General features: G+C 51.0%; 1 protein-coding gene across 1 annotated transcript in view; it reads left to right on the top strand.

The window, feature by feature from the left end:
• Positions 1-12,561, top strand: part of SMYD5 (SMYD family member 5) — a 13,180-nt gene extending 619 nt beyond the window's left edge. The window contains exons 2-13 of the mRNA XM_006151258.3: positions 4,904-5,012; positions 5,741-5,880; positions 6,346-6,467; positions 7,054-7,123; positions 7,568-7,672; positions 8,480-8,542; positions 8,730-8,800; positions 9,123-9,229; positions 9,605-9,661; positions 10,604-10,698; positions 11,378-11,448; positions 11,536-12,561. Coding sequence (XP_006151320.1) covers positions 4,904-5,012; positions 5,741-5,880; positions 6,346-6,467; positions 7,054-7,123; positions 7,568-7,672; positions 8,480-8,542; positions 8,730-8,800; positions 9,123-9,229; positions 9,605-9,661; positions 10,604-10,698; positions 11,378-11,448; positions 11,536-11,677 — 1,152 coding nt within the window. The 3' untranslated portion in view covers positions 11,678-12,561. The remainder of the gene's footprint in view (positions 1-4,903; positions 5,013-5,740; positions 5,881-6,345; positions 6,468-7,053; positions 7,124-7,567; positions 7,673-8,479; positions 8,543-8,729; positions 8,801-9,122; positions 9,230-9,604; positions 9,662-10,603; positions 10,699-11,377; positions 11,449-11,535) is intronic.
• Positions 12,562-12,567: the final 6 nt, after the last annotated feature.

Below are 12,567 nucleotides of genomic sequence, written 5' to 3'. Positions count from 1 at the left end.
GAGCCAAGAGACTCCCGTGCCGCTCGAACGCTGCGGCCGGGTCCCTGCTCGCGGCCCGGGGACTCCCTGTCCGTCCCCGCGCGCAGGCTCCTGGCGCAGTCACGCGGTGGACCCGGACCTCCACAGTGCGCGCCCCCTCCCCGCAGACCCCGGCCCGCCTGTCAGTGCCTCTGCTGCGGCCGCTCTGGGCGGGACTGGGGGATCCTGGCCTCGTGGTCCACGCTGGGGCTGTGCTGCTGGGCCGCGGGAGCGATGGGCAGGGACGTGCTGGGCAGAGGGAACCGAGGTGTAAAACAATCGTGGGTTCTCGGGAACTTTCCGAGTGAAATGTGGATGGGGGAGAGAGGCCAGGACCCTTCACGGAGGGCCTTGGAGTGCTTGGACTCAATTAGAACCCAAAAGCTGAAGGAGCATTTGAAGGTTTTAAACAGGAGAGTGACCTGATTTTGGTTGTATTATGGGATTTTAAAAGTTCCTTGTCGGGAAAAATAGAAACTTCATGTATATAAAGAAAAGATAAAAATCACTAATAATCTTATACTTTGGGAATACGTGTGTATTAAAATTACATTGTTAGAAATTGCATTTTGATTCAGCAGTCAATCAGTATCAATAAATTTGTTTCTACATGTTAATTTTTAAGAATTGAATAATGGCCTATTTCATGGGAGGGCCACATACACCCACCCAACTCTTTCTCTATGGACACTTAATTGTTATCTTATTGTCGACCCCTGGGATGGAAGGTCTTGGAGCTCAAGTTCTGTGCGGACATCTTGTGTTTTCTCCGCCGTTTTATTTCTTAGTTGCCTTTGCCAGTTGACATGTGCAAAATGTTATTTTTTTCTTCTCATTTACATCTGTTTGGTTACTAGTGAGGTTGGATAATCTATCACATGTAGTGGCTCTGAGTGTACTAGGTTCTTGCCCAAGATATGAACACTGTATAGTCATTTGTCTCCTGATCTCAGCATTGTCATACTGATCCAGTGTCCAGCCTCCCCTTTCCTTGGCTCCTTTCTGTTTCAGAAGCATCTGGAGCACTTTCCTTCCCTAACAAATCAATTCCCCTACACACTTGGTAGCTGCTCAAGTCTCCACCTCTAGCCAGAGCCTCTAGTTCTCTTGAGAGGCCCACAGTTTGGTAGTGTCAGTTCCATTACTCCTAGCTTGCAGCGGTGTTGACCTTTATCTTCATTAGCCCCAGACCTCTCAGCCCCTTTCTTTCTTCGTGCCTTCCCCCAATTCACTCACTGTCCTTGCTCGCTCGTCCTGTTCCTGCCTTCTGCCAAAATCCCAGCTGGAGCCTGGACTGTGGTGCATGGTGGTAAAAACATTATGATCCATGAGGCAGACCCACATGGGAAGGTTGCTGGTTCATGTCTGGAGACCTCCCTTAATATTGACAGTCATGTGCCATGATCCTAGCTGGAGGTAGGTTATGGCATTGAAATGTATGTGTGTGGGCAGGCTGTATTTCTCACTCTTCCTATCTCTATCTCTCTCACTCATGGAATAAATAAATAAACTTCAAAAAACCCAACTGGTTAGCCTCTCCATACCTTTGCTTGATCTGCTGCCAGAGAAAATCACAGACCTACCTAGATTTGGTAACAAGATAGATTCTTTTGGACTTTGTGTATCTGTTTTCATCAAGTGAGATTGGTCTGTGATTTTGTTGGTGGTGGCCTCTGTGTTGTCTTCCTCAGTTTGGCACATGGAGGTTATGCTGCTTTTTCAATAAAAGTAAGAAGCCCCTGATTTTCTCTTTTATTGAAGAGTTTAAATAGCATCAGAATTATTATTATTTATTCTTTGAATGTTTGAGAGAATTAGCTCATAAAACCATATATAGCAGAGACCTAATATGGAAGTAGTTTTTGACTACTTTTATTGCTTCTTTGGACATTGGCAGTAATAATTTTCAAAAATTTAGCAACTGTTATTATGCCAGGAACATAACCATTCAGAACAGAAGACTGAGCAGAACCAGTGGATGCCAGCCAGAGTGCCATGTGATGCCTACTAGCCAGATACCAGCACAGCTTATTAGTCAGTCTGGACTTCCTTCCTTTTGAATTTGAGTCATTTGTATTTTCTGGGAAGTCATCCATTTCATCAAGATTTCAAAATTCACTGCATCATCTTAGAATTTTGTATATTTTTAAAAAGTTATGTATTTCATTTTTATTATTATTAATTCACTGGAGAGAGACAGAGAAAAGGAAAGTGAGAAAACAAGCTAACAAGCTATCAAGTGTGGGACTTGAACCATGGTTGACCATGTAGGAATCCAGTGCTTTAAACCACTATGCCACCTGGTGGTCCCTGTACGTCTTTTCCTTTTTTTTTTTTTTTCTTAAGATTTATTTTATTTAACTTAATTTTATTTATTTGTTTTAATTTGACCAGAGAGGAACAGAGAGAGAAAGTGAGAAAGCAAGCCACCAGATCCGGGATTCGAACCATAGTCAGCCATGTGGGAGCCCAGTGTCCTTAACCAACATGCCACCTGCCGACCCTGTATATATTTTTTTAAAACTTCTTTTTCAAATTGGAAATAATGTTTGTGTAGTTTGTCCCCTTTCTATTCAGATTCATTGCCCTCCAAGCTCCTTTTTTTTTTTTTTTTAAGAATTATTTAATTTTATTCACTGTCACTATTTTATTTTATGTTTTTGAAGTTGAACAGAGAAAGAAAGAAGGAAAGTGAGAAAGCGAACTGCCAGGTCTAGGACTCGAACTGTGGTCAGCCATGTGGGAGTCCAGCCTCCCTAACCACCATACCACCTGCTGGTCCCCCTTCAAGCTTCTTGATGTTATAGGGCTGTTTTTCTTGACATACTTTAATCTCTTTGGGAGATGAGTGGTCTCATAAAGGAGCAACTCTGATTCTTTTCCCTTGGTTTTGATTACTAAATACTTTCTGCATTTGGTCCTCTAGAAAGGGAGAGGGAGATTTGTATTTATCCCATATCGAAATTTGAAATTATCACATATAATGTAGATTTCTTTTCATGCTGCTTTGTCCCAAAGAGGAAGGCCAAGTTTTCATTTTGCTATATCAAGTCTCGGGGGCTACAGGGCATGGGGTGGAGTGTCCAGGAAAGCAGTCAAGATGCCACCATGACTTTGCCCGTGCTTCTGCTTCACTTGTCCCATTCTACTGTCAGGCAGAGCTCCCAGAGTTGTTCACAGGGTTGTGATTTAGAGCTCAAGATGTGCACCCTGGCCTACACATCCCTCTTGTACTGAGTTGGGAGGTGCCTCTGTCTGGCCATTGCACCAGTGCCAGAGGGAAACAGGGAGCTGCCTGGGAGGGTACAGTGGCAGGACATTTTGCTGCTGTGTCAAGCATTTTTGTTCTCTCCCTTTGTTGTGGCAGGTCAGTGTCACCAAGGGCAGTATCTTTCTCTAAATGGGGAGTATGAGTAAGTGCCAGCAAGGCCAATTCCTGCCCAGACTCTGTAGCCATCCCATGAGATTCGTTTTTTTTGAAGAATTATTTAATTTTATTTATTCGTTCATTTATTTTAATTTGACCAGAGAGAGATAGAGAAAGTGGGAAAGCAAGCCACCAGGTCCAGGACGCAAACTGTGGTCGGCCACCATGGGAGTGTCCAGCACCTTAACCACCATGCTACCTGCTGTCCCCTCCCCCCCCATGAGATCTTTGCACATTTGAGAGATGGTTGTTTTCTCATTTTTCATTCCGTACATATGTATAGACCAGTGCTTCTCAAACTTTAATGGGCATATCGATCACCTGGGCATCTTGCCAAAATGCAGATCCTGATTTGGCAAGTTTGGGGTGGTGCTTGAGATCCTGCATTCATTCATTCATTCATTCATTCATTCATTTTTTTCCTTAGGGTATGTGCACTCACTGGGGAGAGAGACAATGTCAGAGACACTGAAAGGGAAAGTGAAAAGTCACCCTCCCCGGAGGATGGCCACTCTGCAATCTCTTCTCCTCCATTCTCCTCCTGGGATCTTGGGCACACACATGCACACTCGGTGTGAGTTTCAAGCCACCAGGACCAGGACTCGAACCGCAGTCGGCCATGTGGGAGTTCAGTGACATAACCTCTGTGCTATCTGCTGGCCCCGAGATCCTGCATTTCTCATGGTGGCCCAGGTGATGTCCATGATGCCAGGCTGTGCACTTCACATTGCATAGTAAGGAGCTAGAGCACGTGAGGTACAGTCTTCCGTGCCAGCCATGTCACTGCATCCTGGAAACCACCTGGTAGTATTAGGTGTTGTAATCTCACTTCATGTAGGAAATAGATGAGTACAGTGAAGAAATGGACTCAGAGGGTCACAACAAGTGAACCTCGGCACTAAGATTAGCTCATTCCTTTCGGTGTGATCACTGAGCCCCTGCTGGGTGCCAAGCACTGTGCTTGGTGCTGGGGGTAGCCAGCTGGCTAAGGAAGAGGGTACATTCTCCCCTATATCAGACCCCCTTCTCCCGTGGTGGAGGATTTCTCTGCAATCCTGAGCAGCAGTACCACCACCAGGATCCTGAAGGAGCACGTGGGTGACTCACTGAAGGCTGCCCTGCCCTTACCAGCTCCAGCTACAGGAGGTCCCAGCCTGCCATGAACCTTGACCCTGTTCTTGTCGCTCTAAAAAATTCTCCTCTGAGGAGTCTGAGGTGGCTCCCATGGTGCCTCAGGCTTTCTGCTCTGAATGGGCTGAAAGAGGTACATCTGAAAGTAGGTCAGAGCTACGTTTCCAGAGGAGGCTGTTCTGGAGCATGCCAAACGTTCTCCAGGAACCCAGGAACTCTCCTAACAGGGAGGCATGTAGGCTGAGGCCGGGCAGTCTTCCAGAAGCTCTTGGAGCTGCGTGCTCTGTCCATTCTTATGACTACCCTATTCCCTCTCTGTCCTTTTAGGGAAAGGGGCTGTTTGCCACACAGCTGATTCGGAAGGGGGAGACCATCTTCGTAGAGCGCCCCCTGGTGGCTGCGCAGTTTCTCTGGAATGCACTCTATCGTTACCGAGGTGAGCCCATCTCGCCTACTCATTGGCTGCTGAGCTCATTTGCCTTCACGCAAGGATGAGAGTTGTATGCATCCCTATTGGCTGATGTCTCTGAGACTCAGCATTGGGAGGAAACGCTGTCTTCCCTTAGATAACTTGGGATGTGCCTAAGAACCATATTTTCACCCAGTCTCAGGAGTTTGGGGCTGTATGCCTCCAGTACTAAACTCTTCAAACTTGCTTCTAAGGGGAGGACTGTCACTCAACTGGAACTGAGAAGCTGGCCCCATAGCATAAGGGACCAGACATCATGCTGAAGGGCTGTGTGCCTAAGTGGAACTCTCCACTAGGAAGAGGCCACGTGGGCCTTCTTTCAAAGAAGACTGGGTTAGGAGTCAGGAGCAAGTGGGATGCCCTTAGCACTGCTTTTTTTCATACTTTTCTTAAGCTGGAGATACACCATAGGAGGAGGAGCCATTGGCTTCAGAGTGTAGGGCAGGACCCACAGACAGTGTGATTGGAAAACAAGGAGTCAGATGGGTGGGAGTGGATCATCCACCTTTGGATATACGTGAAAACATCCATTCCATCCTGTGATTATAGTAATTTATTCTACTCACTTCCTAAACTTCTGTGGAGCACCTGCTACGTGCCAGGCACATCTTGCCCTAGGAATGCTGCTGTGGCTAGGACAGTGTGGTCCTTGATCGCGAGATCCTTATACTGTCATGTCTGGCCCTGACCCTCAGCCTGTGACCACTGCCTTCGGGCACTGGAGAAGGCAGAGGAGAATGCCCAGAGGTTGACTGGGAAACCAGGCCAGGTTCTGCCTCACCCTGAGCTGTGTACTGTACGCAAGGACCTCCATCAGAACTGTCCCCACTGCCAGGTAAGCATCCCTGGGGAGTGCACCTGGAAGGGGCCAGGTGTGGGAAGCCATAGCCCAAGTCCTCAACTGGAAAGACAGGAGTAAAGACAGACCTGGTCATGGCCCTGAGAGCTATTGAAAGACTTGGTTATTCCAGTTACACCCTCCCTGGCCCTGTTCCATTGTATGGAAAATAGGGTTGGTGGGAGCCAGTCTTCTTTTGGGGGCCTGGCAGGGGCTCTCCCCTTTGCCTGAAAAGCTCTCTTCCCTGTTTGCGGCTTTACAAGCCCAGGTTAGGTGGCAGGTGGCCCTCTCCCACGCTCCCAGAGCATGCTTTCCCATCCCATCAGATCTCAGAGCGGTTGCTCAGGGCCAGTTTGTGGAAGGAATATAGTTAGAGGAGCAGAGCTCCGCATGGGCTGCCTGTGCCTCGCACCCTCTCGTCCCGTGTCAGAGCTGGGGTGCTGACCTCCACCCCACTGACAGGTGGTGTACTGCAGTGCAGAGTGTCGCCTGGCAGCTGCTGAGCAGTACCACCGGGTCCTGTGCCCAGGCCCCTCCCAGGATGACCCCCTGCATCCACTCAACAAACTGCAGGAGGCATGGAGGTAGGTTTCCCTCCTTTCCTTTCCTTTCCTTTCCTTTCCTTTCCTTTCCTTTCCTTTCCTTTCCTTTCCTTTCCTTTATCCCTCCCTGCCGGCCTACCTGGGCTCTTCCTTTCCTTTCCTTTCCTTTCCTTTCCTTTCCTTTCCTTTCCTTTCCTTTCAAACTGCAGGAGGCATGGAGGTAGGTTTCCCTCCTTTCCTTTCCTTTCCTTTCCTTTCCTTTCCTTTCCTTTCCTTTCCTTTCCTTTCCTTTATCCCTCCCTGCCGGCCTACCTGGGCTCAGCACATGTTGCCATCTTTCTTAAGTTCCCCAGACTTTTCCTCCATGCTTAGGGTTAGACAACCAACACCCACCCTTTAATCTGAGCTGCCAGTTCAGTCCCACTACCCTCAGCCTTTTACACATTCCTAGAAAGAGCCCCACTAAGCTCATGGGGGGCAGAGTTCTGCCTAAGTCCCTGCTGTGACATTCTTTAGCAATTGCTGGAATTGGTAGGAAAGTTTCTGTTACAGTAATTGGGCTTCTATAAGCTTAGCTACTACAGAGGACTTTCTAGGCCTTTTTTTTTTTTTAATTCTCTTTTCCCAGGAGTGTTCACTATCCCCCAGAGACTGCAAGCATCATGTTGATGGCCCGGATGGTGGCCACAGTGAAGCAGGTGAGCTTGCCCTGGGGTCCCCCCTGGGGAAGCTGGCTCTCAGTTCAGCCCTTGGCCTCAGTCTCCTTTTTGCCTCATGGCCCCAACTTGGATGCAGAGGTCTCCCTGGGCTTCCCAAAGGAGAACCGTTTGCTCTATAAAACCTTAGGAGTAGGTTCAACTCAAGTCAGGCCTGGGGAGTGGAGGAGCAGGGGCCCATTTACCTGTAATGTCTGAGCTGTCATGTGTGGCAGCAGCTCATGTATTTTATTTATAAGCACTGTCTTTCAGGATTGTGTTTCTTACATGAAATGAGAGAGGTCATGGGCAGTGCGGAGAGGAAGTGTTGGGCAGGGGAAGGGCCCCTAGGAGTGCATGTGTGCTGGTATTTCCCTACTGGCAGGGGCAGGAGTACCAGTCAGAAGGTGGGTGTCTGGGATCATCAGGTGTATTTGTTCCCTGCAGGCTAAGGATAAGGACCGCTGGATCAGGCTCTTCTCCCAGTTCTGTAACAAAACGGCCAATGAGGAGGAAGAAATTGTCCACAAACTCCTGGGGGACAAGTTCAAGGTTGGTTTTCTCCTGTGCCCTGTCTTTGTGCCCTTCCCCAAACAGCCTGGGATGTCTGAGGCTGTGGTGGGAAGCTCTGAGTTTTGTTCCTTCCCATTTACAGGAAGGGGTTAGAATCTGGGCCCAAAAGTCAATTCAGAAGACTTAACATTCTTGCCACTGTTAGCTTTGTGACTTAATGCGGACTGAAAATTGGGAAGTGGAGTGGTGACAGGTGAAGCAGGAGTCTGGTCTCTGCCCTGAAAGTGCTCGTCACACTGAAGTGGGAGGCAGGAGCCCTGTCATAGGACAGTAGTGGGCACAGTGGACCTGATAGAGAGTACAGGGGTGGGGGTCCGCAGAGTCAGGGAGCAGGGTGAAATGGCCAGTCCCCAACCAAAGGCCACCACCGATCCTCACCGAGGATGGCAGGCTTCCAGGCAGGAGCTGCCCAGGGCAGAGGTAGGTGTGTGTAAGGGACGCATCTGGGATGGGTCTTCCTGCTTTGAATCTGGAGGAAAGGAGGGGAGAGCCAAGCTGGTCTGCAGGGCAGCAGTGAGGACAGAAGTCCTAAGCCAGGCTGCCTCAGCCTTGCTGGTAGACGTGCTAGAAAATAGGAAGAGGTTTGGGGCTGCTGCCCTAGGTTAGAGCAGGCCAGCAGGCTGTCAGAGCCTGGAGATAAGGACTCTATGGCCTTCTTCTACCCAAGGGACATCTTAGTCCACAGAGCTGGCCCTTTGTCCTTCCCTCACCTGGTCTTCTGGGCCCTGCCTGGGCGCTAACAGGAAGTCCCCAGGATGCAAGTCTCTCCTGTCTCCCTTAAACCAGGGCCAGCTGGAACTCCTGCGGACACTCTTCACAGAGGCCCTTTATGAGGAAGCTCTCAGTCAGGTGAGGTGGGTGGGCAGGACCAGGGGCTGCTCTGTCACTCTGGGATCAGCACCTCCTGCAGGATGGCTGAGCCCAAGCCAACTTGGTCTTCTGGAGCCGGGGTGGGACTGGCTCACAGAACAGGGAGCCACCTGAGCCAGAAGCGCATGGATTTAACCTACATTCTCACCTCTCTTTCTCTCCACAGTGGTTTACTCCAGATGGATTCCGGTCTCTGTTTGCTCTTGTTGGGACCAATGGCCAAGGAATTGGGACCAGGTGAGGATAGAATGCTCCAGAGCTTTGGGCTTATCCTAACCCACTCAAGGCTTGAGTGGGAGACTGATCGAGGAACCTAGCCACAGCTCCTACCAGGACTGGGGAGGGAGGATGTGACTGGCCAGAACACTGCTGGGCACAGGGACCTGGAGTCAGAGAGAATGAGTCCTGGAATCTGTTCTTGGGACCTTGGTCTGGCGGGGGGTAAGATGGACCTCACCCTGGAGAAAGAAATGGGGTGGGTGGGAAACCCTTGCCTAGAGGTGGAGAGCTCATGACCTGGGCCTCCTCCTCTCCAACTCTGGGCTGCCTGGGACCCCAGCTCCCTGAGCCAGTGGGTCCATGCCTGTGACGCTCTGGAGCTGAAGCCTCAGGACCGCGAGCAGCTGGACGCCTTCATTGACCAGCTGTACAAGGACATCGAGGCAGGTTGGTGAGATGGGGCCTCAGCCTCACCCACCTGTGGAGACCTCCTAGTTGGATGGCAGGTGCCCAGTCTTTCCCCAAGGAGCTCTGAGTTCCTGGGGGAAGGTGACCTGCGTGCCTGTGGGGAGCTTCATACCTGTCCACTGTACACGCGGGTGAGAATTCGCCCCAAGCCCCATCCAGTGACTCGATGCTGGGAGGAGGGGGAGCACTGGGTGGTAGGGGATGTCCTAGACAGAAACGCGAGGCTTGTGTTGTAGAGGTGCAGGCTGAGGTGAAACGGTCGGGACTGGGTGTGTTACTGGGTGGGTGGCAGGACAGTGGAGCCAGTGCCTGTCTGTGCAGGACAAACAGCATCTGCACGTTACTGTCTTACAGCAACCGGCGAGTTTCTGAACTGCGAAGGATCTGGCCTCTTTGTGCTTCAGAGCTGCTGTGAGTCACACGCCATGAGGAGGGATGGTCCTGAGCATTTCTGCATTTGCCAGGTGGCCTCCCAGCCACCGTTGTCTTTCTCAGTTGGCCCAAGTCTTGAGGCTGATCGGGTAGAATCTGGGAGAGGGGTTGGGTCTGAAGTTCCTCTGGGTATCTCCCAGTCCTTTTTGTTCCATCATTTTTTTGTTTGTTCATTCAATTGCTTGTGCTTGAATATATGCTTATACTTGGGGATTTCCAAAAGTTTGTGGGAAAATGAGATTAAAGTATGAGTTTATTTCTGGGTGCAAAATTTTGAGATCCAGTTTTTCATAATACACATCTTCCATGAACTTTTTGAATACTGCCCATATGTAAAATGGGGCCAGGCCCTGTGAGATTCGGTCAAGGAAAGTATGAGAAGCCTGGGGGCTCTCAGGGTCCCGGGAAGGGAGAGCTCAGGCTAGAAAGCAAGTCTCAGCAGCTGATGAGAATGGCACAGCCACACAGGCCAGCTGCCTGTTCCAGATCTCAGCCTCCCACCGTCTGGTTTCCTCACTGGAAATACCTCCTCTCTGGCCGCATGGCTGCCCTGCTGCCTGCACTGGGTTCTCAGGGCGCCTGAGTCAGCTGGTACCAGATGTCTGGTAACAGAACTGAGTTGAGTGGTTGCGTGTGGGTAGCCTTTGAGAGCCTCATCCCTCCCGTTGTGAGGTTGTGGGAGCACAACCCAGCATGAAGTGGGCCAGTCCCAGGAGGTGAGGGGGAGTGCCAGGGGAGTGCATCTGAGCCTGTGTCTTCAGAAAAGAGAATGAATGGGGAGTCAGGAAACCTGGGCTCCAGTCTTGCTCAGCCCCAGAAGGGATCAGAGAACCAAAAAAGATAGGACCCAGCGCCCTGTAGAATTGAAGCTGTACATTTTTAGTCAGTCATAATCCTTACGACCTGCTTTTTGTGACGCAGGTAACCACAGCTGTGTCCCCAATGCAGAGACCTCCTTCCCAGAAAACAACTTCCTTTTGCATGTCACTGCTCTGGAGGAGATTAAGCCGGGAGAGGTGAGGAGGCCAGAGATGTGGGGTAGCTGGATGGTGGGCCTTGCAGATTTCCCCCAGGGTGGGAGTGGAAATGGCTAGAGCCCCTTGCAGTTCAGCGGTGTGGTTAGAGCTCTAAATGGCCAGGGCTTGAGTTTTTTTACCTGTGGGTGTGTTCTAATCTCACCCTATATTTTAAAAAAATAGCTCTAGGAAGCCTCAGAGCAAAGTCTGAGGACTACTGACATGCCCAGGTTCTTGTCTCTAGTCGCCTTTTCATCACCATATCTGCAACTTGTAAGAAAGCAGGAGACAGCTTTTTGTGTCTTGAACTGAGGGGGACCTGTATGGGTTGGGGTCTTGGCTGTTAGTGCAATGCCCAGAGCCTTGCTGAGTCTTCTTCCAAGGCAAGTAGCATCATACCAAGATAATCCTGGTTGCAGCCACAGGCCTTGGCCATTGGCTTTCACCATGCTTGTGGCTAACCACAGTCTCCTCTGTGTCAGACACAGGTAGTTGGAGCCCCATAGTAGCCTGCCTACCTGCCTGCCTGCTCAAGGCACAGGCAAGTGGAGCAGGGCAGCCCACCCCTCCACCCAAGGGCATCTAGAGCCTGGCTCCTGGGCCTGGCGTAGTGTTTGGAGAGCCCTTGTCTCAATTAACAGCATGGATTGTCAGATCCCTCCTCTCCTCTGCTCCACAGGAAATCTGTATCAGCTACTTAGACTGCTGTCAGCGGGAGCGCAGCCGCCATAGCCGCCACAAGATCCTCAGGTGCCAGCTGGGGACATGGCTGGGCTCTGGGGTCCTCTGTCCTGGTGGCTGCCTGACTTCTCTCTCTCCCTTCCCCCACCCCCGTAGGGAGAACTACCTTTTTGTCTGTTCCTGCCCCAAATGCCTAGCAGAAGCTGATGAACCCAATGTGACCTCGGAGGAGGAGGAGGAGGAAGAGGAAGGAGAGCCGGAAGACGCAGAGCTGGGGGATGAGATGACTGATGTGTGATGTGGTCCTGCCTGGAAGGGGCCCTGCCCCAGACCCTGCCGGCAAACGGGGCCCTTCCACCAGGGAAGAGGCTTGGAAGGATCTCCCCACTCCACTGCCTGCTTTCCCCATTCCAGCTCTCGCCAGAGGGCAGGATAGAGGCTGGACCCTTGGCCCTCACTCCCACACCCCCACTAGCCTCGTGCCTAGACACTGCTGCTGAGCCAGCTCAGGCTCTGTGCTGTCACTAAGCCTTGCAGAGCTGACCTCCCTGAAGTTGCTTCACTCTAGGGGTGAGAACCAGGGTCAGGCCTAACAGTGTTTCTTTCCCCTGCCCGGCCCAGGCTCACCCATCCACCTGAGGCTTCCCCCCTTTCAACTTGCTACTCATTTATCTGGAGGGGTAACGAAGTGGCATATCTGAGAACAAACTGATCTCCTTGAAGCAGAAATGGAGGCGGCAAGGTTCCCCACCGTCTTCCTCACCTCCTACCTGCCCCTGTTGTAGTTGCTCTGGCAACTGCCTGACCACTAGCCCAGAGAGGAGAGGTGGGAGGGAGCTGGGCCTCCAGAGCACATTCCCAGAGTCCTCTGCTGGGCAGCACTGGGTCTGGGGGATTACCTCTCTCCCCCACAACTCTCACCATTTGAACATTTGGGGAAGTAGGGATTCATCCCCTCCCCGACTCTAGAATCTCAGTACTTGTGCCTTGCCTCTGGGGCCCTGGCACAGTGGCTGGCCCCATGAGGTATAGAAGAGGCCTCTGCCTTTTGAGGAGGGGCACAGGGGGATCACCCTTCTTACACCCTCTTCCCGCTAAGGACTAGCAGCATGGCTGATCCTGTGAGACAACAGGCCTGTGCTGCTGGACCCAGGATGCACTAGTCTTACTTGAGCCGGTTAAAATGGG

The sequence above is a fragment of the Tupaia chinensis genome, unplaced genomic scaffold (assembly GCF_000334495.1).
Source record: "Tupaia chinensis unplaced genomic scaffold, TupChi_1.0 Scaffold000316_1, whole genome shotgun sequence".
Lineage (NCBI taxonomy): Eukaryota > Metazoa > Chordata > Mammalia > Scandentia > Tupaiidae > Tupaia > Tupaia belangeri.
This window is presented reverse-complemented; position numbering and strand designations above follow the sequence as displayed.